This window comes from Leptodactylus fuscus, chromosome 1 (genome assembly GCF_031893055.1).
Source record: "Leptodactylus fuscus isolate aLepFus1 chromosome 1, aLepFus1.hap2, whole genome shotgun sequence".
NCBI classification, from domain to species: Eukaryota; Metazoa; Chordata; class Amphibia; order Anura; family Leptodactylidae; genus Leptodactylus; species Leptodactylus fuscus.
Window position 1 is genome coordinate 156483530 of NC_134265.1, and position 25305 is coordinate 156508834.

The 25305-nt window shown below is 38.4% G+C and overlaps 1 protein-coding gene across 6 annotated transcripts in view; it reads left to right on the forward strand.

Moving 5' to 3' along the window:
- The window catches only part of SMARCA2 (SWI/SNF related BAF chromatin remodeling complex subunit ATPase 2), a 196968-nt gene that overhangs the window by 100874 nt on the left and 70789 nt on the right, over window positions 1–25305 (forward strand). For all 6 annotated transcript variants that reach the window (XM_075278718.1, XM_075278726.1, XM_075278710.1 and 3 more), the window contains exons 11-24: window positions 7250–7303; window positions 8419–8549; window positions 8754–8811; window positions 9800–9891; window positions 10618–10765; window positions 12661–12824; window positions 13859–13925; window positions 15107–15217; window positions 16982–17224; window positions 18605–18718; window positions 19797–19904; window positions 21429–21515; window positions 22703–22749; window positions 22908–23074. In XM_075278718.1, coding sequence (XP_075134819.1) covers window positions 7250–7303; window positions 8419–8549; window positions 8754–8811; window positions 9800–9891; window positions 10618–10765; window positions 12661–12824; window positions 13859–13925; window positions 15107–15217; window positions 16982–17224; window positions 18605–18718; window positions 19797–19904; window positions 21429–21515; window positions 22703–22749; window positions 22908–23074 — 1591 coding nt within the window. The remainder of the gene's footprint in view (window positions 1–7249; window positions 7304–8418; window positions 8550–8753; window positions 8812–9799; window positions 9892–10617; window positions 10766–12660; window positions 12825–13858; window positions 13926–15106; window positions 15218–16981; window positions 17225–18604; window positions 18719–19796; window positions 19905–21428; window positions 21516–22702; window positions 22750–22907; window positions 23075–25305) is intronic.

Here is a 25305-nt window from a genome sequence, read left to right on the forward strand (position 1 = left end):
TTACATAGCAATATCTTTCTAATTGCTTTTCTTATCTCAACTATTTTTGCTATGTTTTTTCAGGACACAGAAAACTAGAAATAAGTTCCCTTATTTGTTAAAAAAAAATATATATATATATATATATATATATATATATATATATATATATATATATATATATATATATATATATACCAAAATTAGATTTTCTAGCTCTTATGATTACAGGGGCTACATATTGATATAGTTTTTCAACAAAAAAAAATTAGCTTTTTTATTCTGCATGGCTTATTTTCTGGACTCCTAGTCGGTGTGGAAATTAACCAGTAGTTTAGTATAGTAGAGGGCAGTAAACTGCTTGTGTTATATCAGAGCAAACATCCAGGAAGAAGAGTTTAAATTTTGTTGATAAAAGTGATGGTAAAAGTCTTGAAAGCTTCCCTTGTCACAGTGTAACTTACACACAGCAGCTTCAGCAAGGAAATGCGGGCACTTATCACTCCTATAGGAGTAAGTGTAAATCACAGGTGTTTGACTTTAACCCCTTAAGGACACAGCCCAAATGTATGTTAAGGACCAGGCCTATTTTTTCAAAATTGACATGTCACTTTAAATGGCAATAATTTTGAGACGCTTTAATTTACACAAGTGATTTTGGGATTATTTTCTCGTAACACATTATACTTCATGTTAGTGGTAAACACTAATCAATATTTTTGTATTTACTTATTTAAAAAATAGGAAATTTGATGGAAATTTGGAAAAAAATTGCAATTTTCAAAATGTGAAATTCTCTGCTTTTCAGGCAGATAGTCATACCACCCAAATACAGTAATAAATATTATCTCTCATATCTCTGCTTTATATCGGCATCATCTTTTGATTGTATTTTAATTTATTTTGGACGTTACAAGGCTTACAAGTGTAACAGTGATTTTCCAGATTTACAAGAAATGTAACTGTTTGTTTTTTTTGTTTGTTTTACACACTTTTTTTTTTTTTTTTAAACTTTTTTACATTTTTTTATTTGTGCTGCAAGCACACTAGAACCAGTGATCAGAGAGGATCGCTGGTTCTATACTAACTATAGACTTGCAATACACGTGTATTGCAGTCTATAGGAAGCTAGCTATGCAGATGCATAGACTAGCTTCCCCTCGTCCTGGCATCCAAGGGGTTAACCCTCCCCCATCGGAGCTCGCTCCGATGGGGGGAGGGATTAAGGAGCAGCGTGTAGCTGTAAATTACAGCTCACACAGACTCCAGATGCTGCCGGCCAAACCCCTAGGGTGCCATGATCACTATGGATCATGGCACCTTAAGGGTTAAACAGCGGGGGTCGGTACAATCACCGTCCCTGCTGCTACAGGGGAAGCCTGGCTGTCAGATACAGCCGGCCTCCCGTGGAGATCGCACGGGCTCTGCTTCTGAGCCCGTGCGATCTCAATCACGTACAGGTACGTGGGAATGCGGGAACTAACCACATTCCCTGACGTACAGGTACGTGATTTAGCGTTAAGGGGTTAAGGTGACTGTAGCATTGGGCATTAGATAAGGCCACGTAAATAGCCAAATTAGCGAAGTCTAGAGGTTAAATATTATGTCATGAGAATTATTTATCCCCTTTTCATAAAACGGGTAGTTCACACTACTGTTGTTAATGTCCATTGCTGGCTTTTATCGTGTTTTTTTAACTTTTGTAACAGAACAATATGTCCTGCATGCACGATTTATCTTCTGTTACAAAGTCTCATGTTATTGGGACACTTAGTGTATCATGCGAGGTTTCTAATACTTGCCCTTTTCTCCTTGTGGTCTTCCCTACCTTTTTTTTTTTTTTTTTTTCTTTTACACTTTTTTTTTTTTTTTTTTGTATATCTGTATCGCTTCTGTTGAGCTAATTGGCCATATGTTATGGTGCATTTCTTTTCTCTGTTATTACAGTTTAAAAGAAAAAAAATAAGTTTAGATACTCTGCTTTAGAGCAATATGAGAACCATGAATTTATGTGCTGAGCCTAATATACCAGCATCTGCAGCAATCCCCACCCGTCACCAGTTTCTCTGTGACCTCCTCAGAAAGCAATATGGCTCTTCTCATCTAATCTGCATGCACATAACAAAGAGAAAGCTAAAAAGGTTATCTTATACCTGAAGGTGTAATAGTGAACATCCTGGTGACCGCTTCCCTTCTTACTGATGGTTACTAATTTGCTACAGCTTCACTTGGGATACATTGTACTAACAAAGACTGTCACACCTTTATGCTGTATAGAAATAGTATCTGTAAGCAAAACTGTCTTCTTCAGTGACACTTTGTTAATACGAGTTGTCTAATTGATATGCACTGCATGGGAGCTTGGCCTTTTCATGTTGATATTGAATTTTACCATTACTATACATAGGCCCAAACACATTCCAGTTCTTGCTAGCCATACATTACGTCTGAAAAATGTTAAAATATACCAAGATATACCATTTAGCTATAGTTTGCTGTGGCCATTTTTGACACTGGATTAAAAGTGGTTTATTTCCCCCATAGCCATCTCGCTGTATCCCTTACACAAATATACTATGCTTTGCTTGGCCATCCATAGGAGGCTTCCATAGAATTTAGATGGGGATGGTTGGCCGGTCATAATATGGATTGCTAGCTTAAGTTTAGTAGCATGTAGGTGTCTTTTATGCTGGTTTAAATTATTATTTTTTTTTTAATGACTAGCTATTGCACAGATGGTCGCCTGTGAAGTCTAGCAAGGCTTACTAAAATAACACCAGCAGCAATCTGTTAATATATTAGTTTTGTAGGACATATACACACACATGTATGTGCTAGTGTACCCTAGCGCTGTATGTGTTATTAAATACAACACTTGTTTCTCTAGTATTTTTAATCTACAGAATTTACATATTCTGAAAAACAGTATGTTATACTGTGAAAAAAAAATAATATATTCTTGCAAAAATGAGTTTGTTTACTTTAGTTCTGTTATTTTTTTTTTCCAAGTGCTTTTGATGTTTGAGAGCTGGTGTATTTACCACAAACACTTCCTTTAGTAGCTTGTAAATGTCCGTATCCATGCAACTGAATCTATACTTTTTGCTTACCCTCGCATTTCCCTTCTTGTGCATTTAATTTTAAATAGAATTAATATCCACACTGCTATTACCGTCATTTTTTTTTTTTTTTTTTTAATATATAATATTCGTTCCCCTTCAAAGTGTGCTTCTTGTTTCCTGTTACCTAGATCCAGTGTTTTTTTTTATCAATATAACTATATATAGTCACCCTGTTCTTTTCTTTAAAAGTACTCTGGTTTCTCTTGACACTGCCATAGCTAAATGAAATGGTGATCGGCTCACTCATTAGAATTAACTTTTTACAGAAAGTAAACAGTATACGGGGGTCTTCCATATAGATTCTACAGCAGAATGCTGAAGCAGAGATTCATCTTTCTGCCACATCTTCACTGATTAGCCCCACAATAGACTGATTCAACCTAAGGGCTAGTTCACACGTGAACTGCCCGCGCGGGTTTTGACACCGAGAGAGCCGCGGAGAGCCGCGTCTCTCTCTCGTCAAAACCCGCCTGCCGCGACCATCACAGTCGTGGCTTTCCCCTCCGCTGTCAGCTCAAATGAATGAGCCGACATAGGAGGGTGCTGCCGGGGGCGGAAGCCGCGCGGCTTCCGCCTGAAGATAGGGCAGGTCGCTTCTTTTCTCTGCTAGCAGCAGCCCGCCGCTAGCGGGAAAAAAAAATCCGGCGGTCTACATAGACCACCATTGTAAAGGGGCGGATTTTGAAGCGAAATCCGCTGTCAAAATCCGCCCCTTTGCCCACGTGTGAACTAGCCCTAAGCCTCGTGACACAGATTCTGCAGGATTACACAGGATCCTTCCTTTTTGCAATACTGTGAATATTTGCACATGGCGCTATCTCCCATTAAAAATCATGGGAGGCTCATTCCGCCAGGATTTTGATTTGGAACCTGCCTCAAAGTATGCTGTGTGAAACTAACCTTAGGAAGTTTCAGAGTAAAATGTAATTCTTTGTCGTGAGGAAGCTTTTCGGTATGTCATCCTGGTGGTTAGGGAAGCATGACTGGTTCCTTTAGAATCCCTTTAATTAAATCACTAGAATCCCTTTTTGAGGTAATACCACGTTGGAATAACCTTAAAAAAGGCTATTCGTCCCCTACCTTTAGAATTCCGGTCCACGCCGCTGTTCCATTGATATTTCATTTTTATCCGGTATGCAAATGAGTCTCCAGACAGCACAGGGAGTGTCCCCCCTGTTCTGTTTGAAGACTCTCCAGCGACGCCTCCATCTTCTTCAGCTGCTCCTCTTTGCCAAGTCATCCTCACCGTCAACTCCCAGTTGAGCCTGCATTCGGGATCGAATTCCTGCACATGCTCAATCGGCTCTGCCATCAGGCTTTGGTCAGAACCGACTGCGCATGTTTGTTTGGCCATTTTACTGTTGCCGTTTACAGGCACAGTACGCTCGTGTAAGCGGTCACAGTAAAATGGCCGAACAGACATGCACAGAATTATAAAAGTAAGGGACGAATAGCCTTTCTTAAGGCTATTCCGATGTGGTATTACCTCAAAAAGGGATTCTAATGATAGAAGGGAAGTTGATGAAGATTTAGACAGTTCTCAATGAGCTCCATGAAAACACCGTTATGCACAAGGCTGCCCTTTCCTCCAATAAGAGATATTTCACAGTTTGTCTTGCCTAGGCAAGTTTATGGGCTAAAATTCTGATTTCCAGCAGCATTCTGGATCATGTTTTCTTATAACTCCATTATGTCATGTATTCTAATGACTAGCTTCCTTTCATTTTTTCAGGTGTTAGATGATCTATATCTGAGGTTCACAATCATGTATTTTAAAGACATGGAGTTTTAGAGAAGACATACAATATGTCTACCAATTCATGTTAGCACAAATGACTCTAAAAATGCACCAGTTATAATTTAAGGCTTGGGCTAGGTTCACATCTGTGCTGTTTTAGTAGTTACACATTGACACTGCTGGACACCATTAACTGTAATGGGGTTCGTCAGGTGTCCGTAGTTTCAAAACTAAAACAAGCAGAGGGTAAAGTCCTCCAAGCAGGACTCTCCATTTTTCTTTCTTTTTTTTTTTTTTTCCCCGACAGTTTCTGCAGCATAGTGTCCAATGGAGGTTTCTGCTTAGCCTTCGTGATTAGTGGGACTTATTCATGTTTTGCTGTATATTCTCTGAATTTAGGGTTGTACAATACATCCATCCATTAGATTTTGTAAGGTTTAAATGTAAATTCAACATTTAAACCCTGAGTCCTCTATCATGCCACCAACAATGCTTGTGCACTTGGTTATGCTCCAGTAAAAATCTGCATGAATAAGGATTGCACAAAGACCTTTCAATTAATGGTTGTGTGTGAAAAGCTGTATCTTGCGCTAGGTTCACACCTGCGTTCGGGTCTCCGTTCTGTGCTTTCCGTCTTCTGCATGCAAGAAGCCGTAAAGCACAGACCAGGTCCAGCCGTGAGTGGTGGTGAGCGATTTATGCTCTCCGCCACTAAACCGTTTTTTTTTTTTTTTTTTTTTTTTTTTTTTTAAATCCGGACACAGAGTACTGTTTGTCCGACTCTGTGTCCGCATTAAAAAGAACAAAACGATTTTGCGGCAGAGAGCATAAAACGCTCACCGCCACTCACGGCCGGACAGCTTTCATTTGAATGGGTGAGAAAGAGTCCTGCAGGTTTCCGTCTCCTGCCTCTGTTTTGTGCAGGAAACGGAAACCTGCAGAATGGAGACCAGGCGCAGATGTGAACGAGCCCTTACTACAACTCAATTCATCTAGCAGCCATGCTGTGGCAGTAATCAGAATTTCAGGTAAAATGTAGATACAGAGGTAAATAAAAAAATTTTTAAGGTTTTTAAATATGTCTATCTATCTTAGTTGTTAGTCTTTTGATTGGTTGGCAGTGAATACAACCATGAATTCAGGATTTTTTATGGTCTGTAAATTGCCAAAAACCCTTATTGTGGACAGACAGGGACACTGCTTGCATGAAAAGCTAACCTGACCAAAATAAGAAAATGACGATTGGGTTTCTGGTAGGTGCCAGATCAGGGGATTAATGCCCGCACAGATTTCAGGCATTAACCTCCTTATGTCTCAGTGAAAGTAGACCAAAGCGTTATTTTTGCGAGTGGATCACTGGACCCTGGAGTGAAATCTGAGGCCAAATACCTGTTACTGTGACAACTGGCTATTGAACGCTCAAAAGCTTGTCATTCATTTGCTTCTATTACAGGCTGGCTAGGCAGCAAATAATAATAATAATAATAATTAATAAAATCGGTATTTTTCTACACCCTGCAGTGCATCTCTAGAACACTTATAAAAGTACATAAATAAAGTTACATATACACATTAGGTATCCCCGTGTCTGAAAACACCCCATCTACAAAGTTCTAAAAGCGTTTTTCCGTGTGGTAATTGCCGTAGCAGGGGGAAAAAATCAAGAGCAGAAATGCCTTTTTTTTCTAATTTGAAGTTTCGTTTCTCATAAAATAAAAAAAGAATCAAGACATGAGACATTCCACGAAATTGCACAACTTAAAAAGTACATTGAACTGCAGCAATAAAGATTACTTTTTTTTTGCTGAGTTTTTTTTTGTTTGTTTTTTGATCAGTTAAAATACGTTCATAAATTTAGTATCCTTGGAATTATTCCAACCGATAGAATACAGGAGACATGTCACTGTGGCTACACACTGAACGCCCTAAAAACTAAACCCATAAGAAAGTTGCGGTGGTGGGAAGGGGTGAAGACAAAGGGTATAGGATTAATATATATTATTAATAAATTCCCCTTTTACAGCAGCAATGAATTTTTGAATTCACACCAATCATTAATGAGAGATGAATAATTGGGCCTTTTCATCTGTCCTTTCATTTTGTTTCCAACAAGCAGCCCCTGGAGATTCTCAATTATTCCTCTCCCACAACTATAAATAAATTGGTATTCTATTTCGGTAGTATTGTACATGGATATTACAACATGACTAACCAAATTATCCAAGTGTTGACTACATAACTTCATTGTCCAAATGTATCGATTATTGTTACAACAAAACTCCAGACTAAAACGTGTCCATTTTTTGAGAGTGCAAGTTTAAGGTTGATAAACTGTTGCAAGACTTTATTTTCAGTATCATTGGTTATTTTATAGTGATCTTTTGTGGTCTTTCAAACTTGTCTTTTACAGAAGGTCGAAGAAAATGCAGAAGGAATGGGATCTGGCCTTGGTCCTGATGGAGAGGTATTATTGCAAAGTTATATTTATTTATTTTATTTTATGTGTGTGTATGTGTGTGTGTGTGTGTGTATAAATATATATGTCGCAGGGAAATGATGAAACTAGGGATTTGATCAAATCCCAGAAGATGTTAAAACAACTCCTCTGTTGGGTCATTTCCCTAAAGAATGTCAGTGATTTGATCAAATCCCTGAACTGTTTTAGTGAGATGATGAAATAACACAAGTCAGGAATCGCACAGCTCTGTTTCTCTTGATATCAATCTCCCTTGAGGCTGGGTTCACACGGGGTTCTTTGGACAGGATTTTTACACGGGAAGCCGCCTCAGAATCCAGACCAAAAAAACGCCTCCCACGGCTAGCCACGACTGTCGCGGCATTCAAACAGTTGCGGTATTCCGCTCTGGATTAGGCCCAAATGAGTTATATGAAATCTAGCCTTACCTGGTATGCTACCCAGTTTTCCATGACCTGGAAAATCACATCTGACATGATAGAGCTACAGTATGTATCTATTTAGATAATTGTGTTACGAAATATTCTCTATCACATGCCATACTACTGAGTTTTCCCGTTACTTTGGAAAAGCAAATTAAGCAAGCTTTGGCATGATTTGGGAACAAGTAGGGAGATTTATTTGGTATATTTAGTATTCAGCACTTTCTATCGCTGCATTACCTGGTATGTTACAGAGCTTGTTCAGAACCTTCAAAGGGAAATCCTGGCAAGCTATGGTATGATTATAGCATGTCACATGCTATGTTATCCAGCTTTTCCCAGATATCTGAAAGGTAAATCTTTCATACTCTGGGTCAAAAAGATTGTTTATATTACATGGCTTCATTTAAAAAGCAAACCTGTTGTTGTCCCATATTCTTAAGTACATTGAATAATTGAAATAATCAATGTCTTCAAGTTCACAGCGATTAATTGTGGTGATGTATGTAATAAAACAGATATGTCAGGTGTGGTAACAGATCTGTTTTATCTACTATTTTGCGGAACCTGGAGAGCGTAATCTATGTACGTCATGAAAGAACTTCTATCCAGCTTGAGTATATATAATCCTAAATCACGGTTTTCATTTAAGGCATAGTGTAATGCTGTTCTTTCATTCAGCTAATAGATGAAAGCAGTCAGATGAGCGACCTACCTGTAAAGGTTATTCATACTGAGACAGGGAAAGTGCTGCTTGCTCCAGAAGCACCTAAAGCTAGTCAGCTGGAGACCTGGTTGGAGATGAATCCTGGGTGAGTTTGTGTGCCGAAACTTTCATTCTTATTATTGGTTTTATTGAATAGCTTTTTATCCTCTTCTCTTGTGTTCTGCCATGGCAGTTAGTTTGTAATACGATATTTATCTATCTTATACTGCCTCTGTGGCATTTCCATTAGTTTACTTTTGTTACTTCTTTTAAGAAAATGTTGTCTTTCATGTCTGTTTTACCTCCCAAGATATGAAGTAGCTCCGAGATCTGACAGTGAGGGAAGCAGCTCAGAGTATGAAGAGGAGGTATGTATGTCATACACGTATATATATTTTTTTCTTTATTTTTACCTTGATTTCTTGAGCTTTTAATTTATAGTCCTAGTATGAATGAATTCTACTATGTTGTGAATTGTTGGGTTGTTTTGGAGCTTGGTTGTACAAATGGTTTCTATATCCTGTATATGTTCTTGCTTCAATGTCACCACCTTATGTCACCCTATGGAAGCATATTTGGCTTTTGAGAAATGAAAGTTGTGCTGTGATTGGTTAATAAAGTCAACTAAACCAGTTTTGCTTTGATTTTTGCCATAAATTAGAACAAGGACGCATCATTCAACCAGACTTCTAAAGTTCTCATTAAAGCGACCTCTAAAGTTTCATTAAACTGAATGAGGCTGTCCTGAAGATTCACCACTCTTTAGTAGACCTCAGTTAAAGATGGGATGAACATGACAATGGAGCAGAGCTACCATTAAAGCAGAGCTCCGCACAGGAAATGCCACAGCTGTCAACTACATCACATGATATATGAGTGGCTGGTAGCTTTGTTTTCCACATGTTTAAAGAGATTGTCTGGGCAAAATGGACCAGGAGAGGTGGCAAAAAAAAAAAAAAATCATACTCTCCTTAACCCAGTGCTGTCCAGTCCTGCAAGTCCATTTTTGTCTTCTGACGGAAGTCCCTTTATGTGACCACTGAGGCCAACCAGCAGCCTCAGAAAGGGACCCAAAACGTCACATGTCCTTCGCCTCAGTGCTCAAGTGTGGCAGGGACTTCCACCAGAAGACAACAAGAGACTGTCAGGACTGGACCACGCTGGGAAGCATTGGCGAAAGGAGAGTATGATTTTTTTTTTTCTCTTTCCCCCCTACCTCACCCAGCCTATTTAAAAAAAAATTTTTTTTTGTATCCCAGACAAACCTTTTAAGTTGTATTCGTTTAAATAATGTTAATAACTGTAAATAACTAATAGGATTGTTGATTCTTTTTTCCTTTTAATTATAATTTAAAGGAGGAGGATGATGAATCTAGCAGACTGGACTCTGATGAGAAGAAACGTTTAGGTCTTAATACAGAGGACATTAATGCCAAGCAGATAATTGAGTATGTGTTCTGTTTTATTTTTCTTTTCATTATTCAGCATATTATAGTGGATTTAAATTTTTTAACTCTGCTATGAGCCACTGTCACCATATTTCAGGCCTCCAGATCATAAACCTCCTTCTGGGGTTTATGGCCCTAAACCTGATGACTCAGCAGCAGCAACTAACAATTTTATTCTACCACAGGTGAGTCACGATTTTTCTCCAGCAGCATCTACATATGAGCAGTGTGCATTTGTGCTCTTCTCTGCTTCAGGTGAGTACTGCACATGTGCGGAGAGCTGCCGGAGAAGAGTCCAGGTGAAGGGGAAAGCCGTAACTGACAAAAAAAAAAAAAGGGGTTGAAAGTGAACACCTAGTTTTAGGTGTTCACCTTCAACCCATTTTTTGTTAGTGTCTTTTGAACATCAACCTTTATCTTTATATATTTTTATAAGAAGGGGAAAAACAGAGCAGGGAAATGCTGAAACTTTTAATGATGCTAATGGATGCAACAAATCACAACTAGTTTCTATTTAAGCATTAACATTTTTTTAGTTTGCTTCCGGAGTCTTGCTTTTTATTTTTTAAAACTTCCTTTTGTTGACTTTTGGATCTTTTGTGGGATGCCATTTGCTATAAGGCCTTCAATTTCAGTTTTATGTTTCCGATACTGATGATTACCGAATATAATTTTTTTTCCCTAATTGCTCACAAAATGTAATCTATTGTTCGTTTTGTACTTCAGGACTGCAAAGCAAGATGTGGATGATGAATATGGTTTGCAGGCTGATGCCCGTCAGTCTCAGTCATATTATGGAGTGGCTCATGCAATCACAGAAAAGGTGGAGAAGCAAGCCTCTCTTCTTGTAAATGGTACCCTAAAACATTACCAGGTAAATTACATTCTGTATCAATCAGCATTTATGCTTATTTATTACTTTTTATATAGTTAATGTATTCAATTTAGTAGTAGAAATACTGGTGTCTAAGAAGTGTAATCTCAGGGCAAAGAGCTTTTACCGGAAAATGCATTGATGGCCTATTCCTTAAAGAGGACCTTTTCATGTCCTCAGGCACATGCAGTTTTATATACCGCTAGAAAGTTGACAGTGCGCTCTCAAACTGTTTGTTTAATTTTTTGTTTGTGCATTTTGAAAAACTCAGACGTGGTGTGTGTGTTTGTGTTATTGTTCTTTAACGAGCTGAGGGTAATGGTCACAGCTCAACACCAGCATCTGCTTGCACAGAGACCTCTGCACTAGAGTTGAGCGAGTACTGTTCGGATCAGCCGATCCGAACAGCACGCACGCATTGAAATCAATGCACGCAGCCGGCACGCGGCGGGTTAAGCGGCCGGCTGCCGTCAAACCGGAAGCACCAGGTGCTTCCATTCATTTCAATGCGTGCGTGCTGTTCGGATCGGCTGATCCGAACAGTACTCGCTCAACTCTACTCTGCATGTGTTACAAAGAATTTGTAAACCTCTTCAGCAGACGTCAATGGGTCATTTTCTGATTAAAGTTTCTGGTGGTAAACCTGTACAAATCTGAACTTGCTTTTCTAACCTGCACTCACATCTTCTGTGGGAGAGTTAGAACACCAGGGGCATCATAATGAATATGTAAAAGTAATATCTAGATGCAAAAGCATTTTTTAAAATTATTCTAATGTAAACCTTATGTTCGCCTGATTTGAACATAAAACTCTAATATGTTTTTCTGTCCCGAAGAGAGTTTTCAGCATGTGATCTGTGGGGTTCAGGCACCTGGATCCAACACAGATGAGCTCCAGGTGCAGAAAGCTGGGGCAGTGGGCAGGGAGCGTGTTCACCTACTCCTATTAAAGTTCCATTTCCTGGAACAACCGCTATACAATGGACCGGGCTACAGCTCCGTTTCTATTACTTGACTAGGAGTAGCCTGCAAAAGGTCCCCTTTCACTACAGAACACTTCTGTAAGAGCTGATCTGTGCAGGGTCCAGGTTTGAGATCCCCATGGATCACACACTGATGGCCTATCCGGTGGATACAGCAGCCTAAAATAACAGTTGTGCCAGAGTGAAATGTGCCAAAATTAAGAGGAGATCCACTTCTCTTTTTACGCAACTTAATTTGCAATGCAAAATAAACCCATATTTTCCATCTGTACAGCTATCAGGTACTAGAATATAACTTTTAATGAATCCATAAAAAAACACAATTTAAAGATAGAGCAAATTAATCTTATTGCCAATATACTTTTCACCTGACATGGATGATTGTATGCCAGGTTATGTCACAGTGGCCAATTTAGTTCATCTGAGTTAAACCAAACAATTTGGAATATTCAGGTCAAACCTGACTCATGCTGAAGCAGTTCACCTAATCCTAACTGTATCTCGTTTCTTTTAGCTTTCATGTCTAGGTTTAGTGTTTCTTTAAAGGGGTTTTCCTACAAAAGAAGTTATTCCCTATGATGAATTCCATAACAGTAGATTCGGGCAGTGCGTTCACTGCTCCATTCATTTTAAAGGGAAATGCTGTTGATGACCCAAGTGCAATGCATTGCTGTCTCTAGTATTCCCATTGAAATCAATGGAGCACTATACACGCTGCCCAACCTCTAACTCCATTCAGAATATAGGAAAAATGTTTTTTTCAGCGGGTCTTATACCCTATTCCCTATTCTTGTTTTGTGGGGATTGTTTAGGTTTTTTCACTAGTCAGCCACTCTGGTGAGATGTGTCTTTTTTTATACATGTATGTGCCTACAATGTTATACATTGTTTCGTTTTGCTTTGCAATTTCAGATCCAGGGCTTGGAATGGATGGTTTCTCTGTATAACAACAATTTAAATGGAATTCTTGCTGATGAAATGGGGCTTGGAAAGACAATTCAGACTATTGCACTCATAACCTACCTGATGGAGCACAAAAGACTTAATGGCCCCTATCTCATTATTGTTCCTCTTTCGTAAGTAGGACATTTTTCTCTCACCATTTTTTTTCCCTTTCATCCCAGCACTGTTTTGTTAGGTTTAAGGCCATTAGTCTGTAATGGTTGAATTCATCAAATTCTTTCAAGATTAAATACAAAAATTTTTTTTGCTTATAGAAAAATGAAAGTCTGATTTAAAATTTTCTGTAATAGGTTTTAAACATGTGTGCTTTACATTTGTTATCTTGTGTGCAGAGTAGTTTCTATTGGTTTAGAGGAAATGTTTTGTAAACCTTTTAGTTTTTTTCCCTGTTTCTTTTAGCAAAATTAAAAAAGCAAAAAAAAAAAGTTTAATAACTTGTCATAGAGGTATGTACGGCAGTAATTATGTTTGGAAAGGTCGCGTTCCACCATTTTATAATGAATTTATCTATAAATATCTGTGCTGATTAAGGTCTGTATAAGGGAAACTACAGTGAGAGAGCTTAGGAGATAAAATGCACGGAATTTGCAGCTTGCTATCAAAAATTGCTCCAATTACTAAAATGACACTGACAAATTAATTTATTTTACAGTGCTAGCAGGATGTACAGTAGTTTCCCCCACAGCATTATAACTCTCTAGTGCGGGATCAAATTGTGCCAGTAACATACTCCAGTATGTCATCGGCAGATGATGTCAACTGTAACAAACCAATACTGATGGTAGCAACAAAGTGGCATTACAGGGAAAGTGTGGCTCCTCTTATAGGCCCATCAGCACGACGAAGAGGTGTAATTGGGTTGACACGGCAGTCCATGGCCTAACAAGGCAGGGCTTAAATGGTTGTCTTGTCAGTTTTACGCTGGCAGTAATACCAAATTACAATACAGAAATATTGTAGTGCATTATATAAGCATTCAAAGGATTGCTGTCTCAAGTTCACTGGCAGATTTTCTGATTGTAGTGGGCACATTTTATTTTCTTAAGACTATGCATGTTGCGTGGGTTTTCAGTGATGTAGTCTTGTTAAATGTACTACTATTTGTGTGTCTATTTTTTTTGTTATTTAAGTTGTTTCTTCCTTTTAGGACATTATCCAATTGGCAGTATGAGTTTGATAAATGGGCTCCTTCTGTGGTGAAGATCGCTTACAAGGTTCGCACTGTTAATTTAGAGGTTATAAGAAAGTTTATTAGAGAAAAATTTACCAAGTCCTGCATGCTAAAATTATGTTGTGAAAAGTCACTAAATACATTTTTGCACCTTGAGAGTGTACACTCTCTCAAAGCGTGCAAATTTGACATTTTTTAACCGCTATCTCCACTTTTTAAAAGTGGGTAGTGGATTGGAGTTTAGGCGTGGTTGCCATTTAAAGTTAAGGTCCCTCGTTGTGGAAACGTTTTTTTGCCCGAAATTGCGGAGGACATTCAGGACTTTGCTTTACACATTTCGTAAGCATGTTCAGAAATGGAAATCCCAATCGAAATACAGGCGCAGGTTTGACCCTATCTTGAACCTGATAGCGGCTGCTTGTTGCCTTTTGATGGCAGTTGGTACAGGTCCTTGTTTTCTTATCTACAAACGTCAGGGCTAATTCACACGGGGCAAAATGGCGCGGATTTTGACGCGGAATCCGCCACAAAACCACCTCCATAAAATAGAGTCCTCTGTAGACCGCTAGCGTTCTTTTTTCCACTAGTGAAAAAAAGAGGTGACATGACCTTTCTTCAGGCGGATTCCGCTTGCAAAATCCAACGGGAGTCAGAAAATCCGCAACAGTTTTTGGACGTGGAATTGGCTCACATTGACTCCCGTTGGATTTTTCAGGTGAAAATACCGCAACGCGTAAAAACCCGCCAAAAGATGTCTGGAGCGGATTTTTTTCCTGACCAAATTCATCTACACCTTGTGTACGTGTGAACTAGCCCTCATAGTGCCAAATGGGTTCTATGCAATGAATAGAAGAAGCAGCAGAACCCCTGCTTTTGGAGGACCTATTGTTAACTTAACCACATGTTAAGTGCCTACCAGAGTAGAACAACTGCTGTGTCTTAGCAGACCCAGGTCAATTCTGCGAGTTACTGTTGTCATTAATAGAAGATGCTTTCACCTGAACCTGGGACTGCTATGAATGTTACACTGGAAACGTGTGATTTCTCAGCTGTTTTTATAAACTTCATATATCAAAAACATGTACATAAAAATACAAATAAATATATATTATTATATCCCCCATTTGCTCAATCAGTTGCTATATTATAACCCCCAATTCATAAATATAACATCCATATAATATATCAGAATGATTAAAATCATGTATTGTGTTGTAATTTTAGGGAACGCCTGCAATGAGACGCTCTCTGGTTCCACAGCTCAGGACTGGAAAATTTAATGTGCTCTTGACAACCTACGAATACATCATTAAAGACAAGCACATCCTTGCAAAGGTACATTTAAGTTTTCTCAAATGTTGTTTGAGCCGTAAAACCATTTTTACTTTTTGATTACATATTCCTTTATAAAGACTTTTGTCATGTTCAGATTATATTATTGATAGTGTTTTATTGACAGATATCATAAAATAAAACACAAAAACAAACAAACAAAAAACCTAATACCTGTTCAATATATGAAATATATTATAATATATATATATATATATATATATATATATATATATATATATATATATATATATGAAACGTGTCTGTTAGTCATTGATTGCCTGTAGTGGTCAGGTAAATAATGAGACAAGATATCATCACTGTAGGACTGGCTGGAACCTCCAAAACAGTAGGGTTTGAACAGTTGAATGTGTGTTGTAATTTTATTTTATTTTTTTTGTTTGTCACATGGCCTACTGTCAATCGTTTTCCGTAATGCAGAACACTTCAGGATTGACATTTTGTATATAGGAGTCCTATAGAATATAGACACTCTGATGACCATGATTTTTACTTAAAATTACCAATAAATCAACTGTGTCTACAGCTCCTAGACAAACATAGTCTGTATGAAGACCAATGTTTGTAGTTTGTATGGAGCCCAAACAATACAGACATACTCTGTGTAGTCTGATCCTGCAGTCAGTCGACTTTTCGTCTATTTGCATAGGCACTGTAGATGCAAAGTGGCTTAGTTACTGGAACAAACAAACAAAAATTACAAATGAAGGTTGACTATTTGATTCCCAGTTTTACTCGGTCACTTCTAAAGTATTGTGCATTATTAATTGCAGCTCTTGTCAGTGCCAGCATGACTAGTAAAAGAGCATTGATACCATATGGGAACTAGAGTTGTCTGTTCTCCTTCACTACTCTTTTTAGATTGTTTTTACAAATTGTATACATCTGTTTGTGTTATAATCCCATTAATGCATGAATAGGAGTTGATGAGGACTTACTAAGGCACGGTAATTATTTCATTTGAAGTTGTTGGCAAGAAGTCAGAGTCTGGCAAGAACAATTGTATCCTGGGAAGGTGCTTTGGGTAGCTGTCCAAATTATTCATATGTGAAGCATTGTGCAAGTTGCAGATAACATATATTTATTGTACAAATTGTTACTGTAACACAGTTGGTACATTCTGTGTAGATAAGTGGGCTCATGATGTAATGCAATGCCCCTAGAGTGGTTGACTGTTATAAAATTGCCTAGGCAACATTATAGTTTAAACTGCTAATTCACTGCTGGGGTCACTGGAGTTCTGGCCGCAGATGCAGCGAGTTGGGTACGGATGACCGTCGACGTGCTCTTTTTGCAGAGCGCTGCGCCCACTGGGGGGTATGACTAGTATGGGGTACATGTGAAAGACCCCTCTGCACCTGAAAGAAAAATAAAAACTATGTAAGACAAATACTTGAGTCAGGTTGTGTATGCCTCTTACGGACACTAGGTTAAAACTGCTTAGCATAGTGTCTGTGGAGAGGGTATAGCCTTCGCTTTTCCTAGTGTTGGCATCCTAGTGGCCAGGTCTATACACATGGTGCTGTATTCCCCAATGAAATAAGTGAGAAATATATGTTCTGGTTCAAAAGTTTCTTTTTATTCACCTCTTTTTATAGTCCTCTAAAATTGCCTTGAACTTTACTATCAAATTTTTTCCTAACTGAACTCTTCTTCAGTAAACGTCTTTCTCATTAATTAAGAAGGGACGTTACACCCACCCTGGAAATGATTTTATTTGTTTTGTTTTTATCTTTTGCCTTTCAGATACGATGGAAGTATATGATTGTGGATGAAGGGCATCGGATGAAGAATCACCACTGCAAGTTAACCCAAGTCTTGAACACCCATTACGTGGCTCCACGGCGTATACTTCTCACTGGCACGCCACTCCAGAACAAACTGCCTGAGCTTTGGGCTCTACTGAATTTCCTTTTACCAACAATCTTTAAAAGCTGCAGCACATTTGAACAGTGGTTCAACGCTCCATTCGCCATGACAGGAGAGCGGGTAAAGTGCTTTACAATTTAAGGGTCTGGATAGCGTATGTGGTCACGTGGAGTAACAGAATATCAAGCTAGATATTTACTATAATAATTTTTCTTTTCCTGGTGGTTAGTTTGTGTTTATTTTCTACAGAGCACAGTTTGCATAGCTTTTTAAAAGGGTTGAAAACTGCAGACAACACTATATAGAGCAGGGGTAGGCAACCTTTTCTGCTTGATGTGCCGATTTAAATTTTAAAAAAATCAGAGATGGGGTACTCGAGTGCCGCGCAATAATTTTTAGGCTGATGACACCTACACTAAAGTCATATAGAACAAACCATAACATAGGGGTGCTGTCATACTGTGCTCCCAGTCACATGCATTTATTGTTGTTTGCCTTGATACACCTGTACTTTTCCATTAGAAGCGATGTAAGTACATATGTAACCTACTATTAGTGATAACATATGTGACTGGTAGCAGAGTGAGGTAACACCTGTAGAGGGGCGACACACTATGTACCTGGATGCTACATCCCCAGATGCCAGTACCTGCACTTTTTTGTAAGTGAAATGTTGCATATTTTGCTATGCTTTTCTGAGCTCAAGTGTATTGAGAACAAGGGAGATGTATAAGAAGCTTCCTAAATATTACCCATTTATTTTGTAGTCATTCTTGACTTCGGCTCAAGAACCCACTGCAAAATTTGCAACAAAAATGCTGTGTTTCCACAACGTGGGGCTTCAGTCTGTACACTGCTACATCTGAGATCGGACCAGAATGGAGACTGCTGTGGACCGATCTTAGACTCTGCCTCCTCCGGCAGAACCAACGTTGATTGGCCGATTGCTGTACTCTGTATGGCATTCGGCCAATCAACGCTGGTCAATGCATTCCTATGGGAAAAAGTCAGCTCCCGCATAGCGCAAGCTGACAGGGATCTCGACCAGATAGAGCCCCAAAGAGCTGTTTGAGTAACATTCCCACCTAAATAAAGGTTATCCCTAGCTAACCCTGCCTGTACATCTGTCCCTGTCTCACAGTCTCATATGACCCGAATCTGAAATCGACCATTCGTATAAATTGGAGGTCACCTGATTTAGCCAGCCAATTACTTTTTCCAATTTTTTTCGATGCCTCCGTTGTCGTAGTTCCTGTAGCTTTTTTTTCACCAATAACTGCGCAGGGTTGCGGAGGTGGGAGGGGATATGAATTTTTAGTGTGTTTGCCTCGTGGCATTCGATTGTAATCGAATACCTCGAACGGCCTGATATTCGATCGAATATCAATTCGATCGAACGCCGTTCGCTCATCTCTAGTTGTAATCAGTGTTTTGTTTTTTTCCCCGGTTCAAATTGCTTTTGTAGTTTAATCTCCAGATTTTATCTGTTTATGCTGTTAGGTGGACTTAAATGAAGAAGAAACTATCCTGATTATCCGCCGTCTTCATAAAGTGTTGCGACCCTTCTTGTTGAGACGGTTGAAAAAAGAAGTGGAGTCACAATTACCAGAGAAGGTTTGTAACAATAATATATTTTTTATTGATTTGGTTCCTCTTATTTTTGTAAAGATCAGGTACATGTAAAGCTAATAGCATTATGCACGGTTTCAATCTAACAAGTGTGCCATATGTTCTCCTTTATTCTCATGATCTTTATAGCTATACAATGGCTTGAGAATGTTATTGTTTCTTGACACAGATATAAGAAATAAATGAGGAAACAGTTCCTAACTTTTAATATTGGCTATTAATGGGTCAGAATTGCTAATATAATTATTCCAGGATTCTAGTGTAATGTGGTGTACTTGCCTTAGGCCACGTTTATTCTAGAGGCTTTCTGCACCTTGTTCAAAAAAGATGCAAAGTTTAAGATGCAGCACAATGTGCCAAAAATGAGACACTCTTAAGATATGTCATGTTTATCATCAAATATCAGCTACTGTGATTAAACTGGCTGATTTTAAAACCTTGTCTAACGCTGGGTTCACACCTGCGTCTGGGGTCTCCGTTCTATGGTTTCCGTCTTCTGCATGCCAGAAGACGGAAACCATAGACCGGGTCCGGCCGTGCGCGGCGGTGAGCGTTTTGCGCTCTCCGCCGCGAAACCGGATTTTTTTATCCGGACACAGAGTACTGCATGTCCGACTCTGTGTCCGGATTATAAAACCCGGTTTTGCGGCGGAGAGCGCAAAACGCTCACCGCCGCGCACGGCCGGACAGCTTTCTCACCCATTCAAATGAATGGGTGAGAAAGTCTCCTGCAGGTTTCCGTATCCTGCCTGTGTTTTAGGCAGGAAACGGAAACCTAAGTACGGAGACCGGGCCGCAGATGTGAACGAGCCCTGAGTTCACATGTAAACATTATTAGTAAATATGCCTTTGAATTTTGGTATTTGTTTAATAAACAAGAAGAATTGAAGTTAAATGAAAACTTTGAGTAAATACTGACAGATTTGTTGTGTGTACCTTTTGCTGTTTTGGAATGTCCGATTAATTAGAAAAATCAGGGACCACTATCATGCTCTAAAGTTAAACATTTTGTTACGATATTGGTGTTTTCTGTTTGGAAACCTTTCCTTTCATTTTCTTTCAGGTTGAATATGTAATTAAATGCGATATGTCAGCCCTCCAGAAGATTCTATATCGCCATATGCAAGGAAAAGGTATTCTCCTTACCGATGGTTCAGAAAAAGACAAGAAGGTGAGTTCCCGAGTCAAATTAAGTTGACTATAGGCTCTGCGCTGCTCCTACAACTGGCACCTCACCCTGCACACACGTTTCTTCCAGTGGTGAATTGTAATATTAGCGCTGTAGGCTTTCCAAATTCTTAAAGTGAACAGGTCTCAGTCCTGTGCATTGCTCCGTTCTTCATTATAAATTTATTTATTTCATTTTATTTTTAACATCTGCTGGAGCGGAAACCTGGACTCTTCTCTGATGGCTCTTGGCATCTTGCCTCACTTTGTCGGGAGCTTGTGGAGAAGAGTCCAGGATTCCTCTCCAGCGGATTAAAACTTGTGTGTTGAGTAGTGGTCCCAAACTTGGTGACAGTTTTTCTTTTTAAAAGCTATCTTGATTTCAACTGCAACAAGATATAGACTGTAATGCTACTAAAAAAAATGTGGAGGCAGAGGGGCCTTTCTATGGCAGTGGTGTGTATTAGCTGATGACAGGAGGCAGTGGCCATCTATCTCTATTCACCTGGAGCAATCTGCCGGCAGTATACAGCTGCAGTTCTCTAGGACTGAAAGACCCTTCTCCCACTATATTTTGGCAGGTTTCCTCCAGGGAGAGCATGTCGGAAGTTATCTATAGCATAGAGTTAAAGCAGGGAACTTGCATATGAATAAGCTACATTTTTCTCAATAAAGGAGCTGCAATGCTGAATAACAAAAGTATATTTGGAAAGTATTTAAAGGGCACAACAAAGTATTGTCATTACTTTGATTATGATTCTCCTGCTGACAAACTCTGTTTAACAATTGATGACATATCCTTAAAGATCAGTGAGAATCCAACACCTGGGACCCCATGCGTCAGCTGTTTGAAGAGATACATGTGAAATCACAGTCTTTGGTAACATGGCCTGTTTACAGCTCATTCTCATTCAAGAGCTTGGGACTGAACTGCCTTTCTCAGCAGAACCACTGTGTAATATACAATGCTGTGCTTGGTTTTCTGTGAAGAAGCTTGAGCATTCTTACAAATGCTACAAATGAAAAAAACACTGTGTAAACCCAGTCTTCAGAGGAACACTCCTTTTTGATAACTGGCACCATTCAAACTGCCATTTAACATAAAAGATGCCAAATTATCAGCAACCCATCGCACTGTGTAGTCAGGGATTTGCTGCTAATATTCAGTATCTAACTGTATTTGGGATCAACCTTTGTAAAAGGCATTAGATTATTTTACAGCACACCTCAACCTAACACACAGGCATTGTAAATGGCTACAGATCCTCTGCATAAGATGAAAGAGTATTGCATCCATTTGATATTCTGATGTAGAAATTTGAATAGTTTCCTCTTCCACTTGACCTTTCTGAGGGATGTAACACTAGAACTAGTCGATGCGTTCTATTGTTGATCACTGTGTAAAGTAGACTTTAGTCTGTATTGTAGTTCATACTTTCTTAGTGACATCTGCTACTTTATTACAGAGATATTGTTGCTGGTGAGTGAATATTATAGAACTAATATAGTTTTATTCATTCTCTTATAGGGAAAAGGCGGTGCCAAGACGCTAATGAATACCATCATGCAGCTGAGAAAGATCTGTAACCACCCTTTTATATTCCAGCACATTGAGGCAAGTCCAGCTGCTCTTGCCACCCTACACCTTAAGCCTATCAATTTTTTTTATTTTTATTTTTTAAAAAACAAATCGTATCAATAAGTGTGTTTTTAAAATGGCATGAGTATGTAAATGCAGGTTTTTTTTTTTGTAGGCTGTAAAATTCTGCATCGGGAATTGGGAAACTTTTTTTCCCACAATGCACATTGTCGCAGTTTTTGCTGCTTTTTTTTTTCCTTCATGAACCTGGGAACTTCCCTTTAAAAAAAAGCTGTGTCAAAAAAACCACATTATGTTTTCTTCTGCCTCCCATTAATTTCAGTGGGAAGATAGGTCATGTCGTGGTTTTTTTTTTTTTTTCTTGTTTTTTTTTTTCGTTTTGTTTTTTCTGTCTTGCTAGCTGAAAAAAAAAATCAGCTAGAGTAAAAAAACCGCTACTGACTCTCATTGAAATGAATGTAAGGCGATTTTTGAGGTGAATATCGCTTCTAAAGCAGACTGCAAAAAAAAACAACAAAAAACTGTGAACATACCCTAAGAATGTAGATACTTTGTATTGTTCACATGATGGTGATGATTAGCTGCTTACTCTTTTTTTATGATGTTGTCATATCTTTGTAAGGAAATCTGGGGAACTACTCATAGTTCATCATTGTAAGGGAAAATATATATAGCTTCTGCAGTGCTCCTGTTCCATCGTGAGGGGTTAATAGGAGCACTGCAGATACCCTATATTCAGCCAGGCTGAATTCCAATTGTGTGGGGGGAAACCCAGTCCTCAAGCTCAGGAAAGAGGCAGACAGACAACCAAAACACCCCCTCCCCTTCCCCAGCACCTACTGCACCCAAAAACTCTGACTATTTTAATTTTTGAAATTTTCCAGTAGCTGCTGCATTTCCCCCCCTAGACTTATACTCGAGTCAATAAGTTTTCCCAGTTTTTTTTTTGTGGTAAAATTAGGGGCCTCGGCTTATATTCGGGTCGGCTTATACTCGAGTACATACGGTATATGTAGAAAAGAGGAATTTGTCTCTCAAAATTGGTTGGAAATTTTAAGAGTCCCCTGGATAGGATTTACACAACTTTAAGTTGTGTAAAAAAATATTGGAATTGAATAAAACTTGCTTGTCAACTCACTTTGCAGTCCTATTTTTAGAATAATCTGAAAAGTGCATACAAAATATCATTTTTGTTTTTGCAGGAATCATTTGCTGAACATCTGGGATATTCTAATGGAATCATCAATGGGTAATTAAAATCCTTACAATCTGAACCTTATGGTAGAGCTACATAAATTTACGACATTTTGTAATTCACCGCATTAATAACAATGAACTTTTAGTTAATTCATTTTAAAGATATATAGATTATAATAACAGTATTTATTCTTAAAATTCTTCTACCAGGCCCGATCTCTATAGAACTTCAGGAAAATTTGAGTTACTTGATCGAATACTACCAAAGCTTCGAGCCACAAATCACAGGGTTCTTCTCTTCTGTCAGATGACTTCACTCATGACTATCATGGAAGACTACTTTGCTTTTCGAAACTTTCTTTACCTTCGACTTGATGGTTTGTATATGAGGCTTGCTTAAGTTTATCATTTAAACGGTTACATTTTTCTAGTTGTAAGCAGGACTGGCCCAATATATAAAAGGTGAGGTACTTTTGAAACATTGAATTTGGTGGGTGTTTGACACCCAGCCTCACACTGATCAGCTTAGTGTCCAGAGCAAGAAACAGATGGCTGTGTAAACTGAAGTGACCTGACAGCGTTATTTCATTTAATGGTTGCACTATACAAGTAAGCCAAATAAATAATCTCCCATTGTAATTCTTGTATGTAGACTACGTATCTCCATGGTAACAGACAAGAAACAAACTCTGTATTGCCTGATCCTGCAGTCTTCTCCTTTTCTGTTTATCTTTTGTGTATGTGAAGGCTGCGCTTTACTGTTTTTCAGTTCCATCAGAGGAAAAGATCTGTTTAAACACTTGTTGTTTACAGTGGGTATATAAACACATTGGTTGTCATCAGGTTTGCAACAATTCCGTCTGTGTTCGGCTGAGTTAATGAGTTTTTTGTTCAGGAATTTGGTCAGGAATCCGCCTCAAAATCAGGAAGGCTGAACTCAGCCTTCAGGTTTTTTGTTTGTTTGGGTTTTTGTTTTGTTTTTTTGTTTTTTTTTGTTCGTAGAAAAAAACTGGGTCTGCAGACGTAAGTAAGCTCCATAGCCACTGGGTCACTGCTGTTAATAAATAACAATAAATTATTTATTATTTATTTATCCTTCAAGTGCCATGGTAAAATGTGATAATGACATACCTTGACCTGTAGTTTCTTTCAAGCCTTCCAATGCTACTTAAGGTTGGGTTCACACTCGTGTCGGTGTCCGTAGCTAATGTCCGCAGAAGATTTTAGCATCAGACACTAGCTGTGTCCGTTTACAATTTCCATTATTTTAAATGGGATATCCTGTAGTGTCCGTGTGTGTCCTTAAGTGTCCGTTTACAAAGAAAAATCGGACAGCAAAATCCTACATGTATCCCATTTAAAATAATGGAAATTGTAATCGGACCCTGCTCGTGTCCGATGCTAAAATCTTCTGCGAACATTAGCTATGGACACTAGCTGTTGGACACCGACGCTAATGTGAACCCAGCTTAACTTTTTATGTTTCATCACTCCTTTCCTTAGATCACATATAAAAGTAAATAAAAAAATTTAAAAAAACATAAGCACATTCGATATCCCCACACCCGAAAATGCCCATACTATTAAATTAAATTTGATATAACAAATCAAAATGGAAAAACTTGCTTTTTTTGACTCCCCAAATAAAAAGGCATCAAAATGTCAGACCTTCCCCCAAAATAGCACCACTCAAAACTAAACCTTATCCAGATAAGCACATAAGCCCTCATACAACTCTGAATGAAAAATTATAATAACTAATAACTTTAGGAAGGAAAGAAGTAAAAGACAAAGAAATGAAAAATTTCTTCTTTGATAGGTTAAACAGGTTAGTTTCTCTCTGTTGTGATCCTGACGGAAAGGAATTTTACATTACAATGAATGATGGCAGAAGCAGACAGTATGGGACTTTATTATTAAGTTTCCGCAAGATGTCTGCAGAATTTTTTTTTTTTTTTTTTTTAATAAGGAGCGTGGGAATTGTGCTACATTTAAGATTTACGCCACTTTATTAATGCAAATGAAAAGTAAAATCTTTGCCATATGTTTCAATATGGGCGCATGACCCAGCAAAAGAACCGTTGCATTTATGAAGAGGCGTGCATCCCCTCATAAATGCGCTGTCTGTTTTATCAATGCCGCATTAATGAAGACTGGCATACAATACAACTAAATCAGACAACCAATCAAATCAGATGTATATAAAAATATCAAAAATTTTTTATTGAAATATTTGGTAAATAAATACCATAAAAACAATTGGTACAGCAGGGCAGATGGATATTGCCAAACACATACGAAAAAAAGACACAAAAGAATACAAGATGAAGACGTTCAGATAGACTATAATCGAAATATCAGTAATAATGATGTCAAAGCTTTGTTGTATCAATAGTGGAAAATACCCACTGAGTGGCATGAATGAAAATGTAAGCATCCACCCCAAATAAGTCTTTTCACACAGTCACAGCAGTATATACTAATGTTAATTAACCCTGTAACTTACAGGGAACAATACAAGAAGTGTCTCAAAGGAAGTGTGAAAGATATAATAAGCTATAATAGCTACAGCGCCATGGAAGAAGTAATAACAATGCTATTGCACATG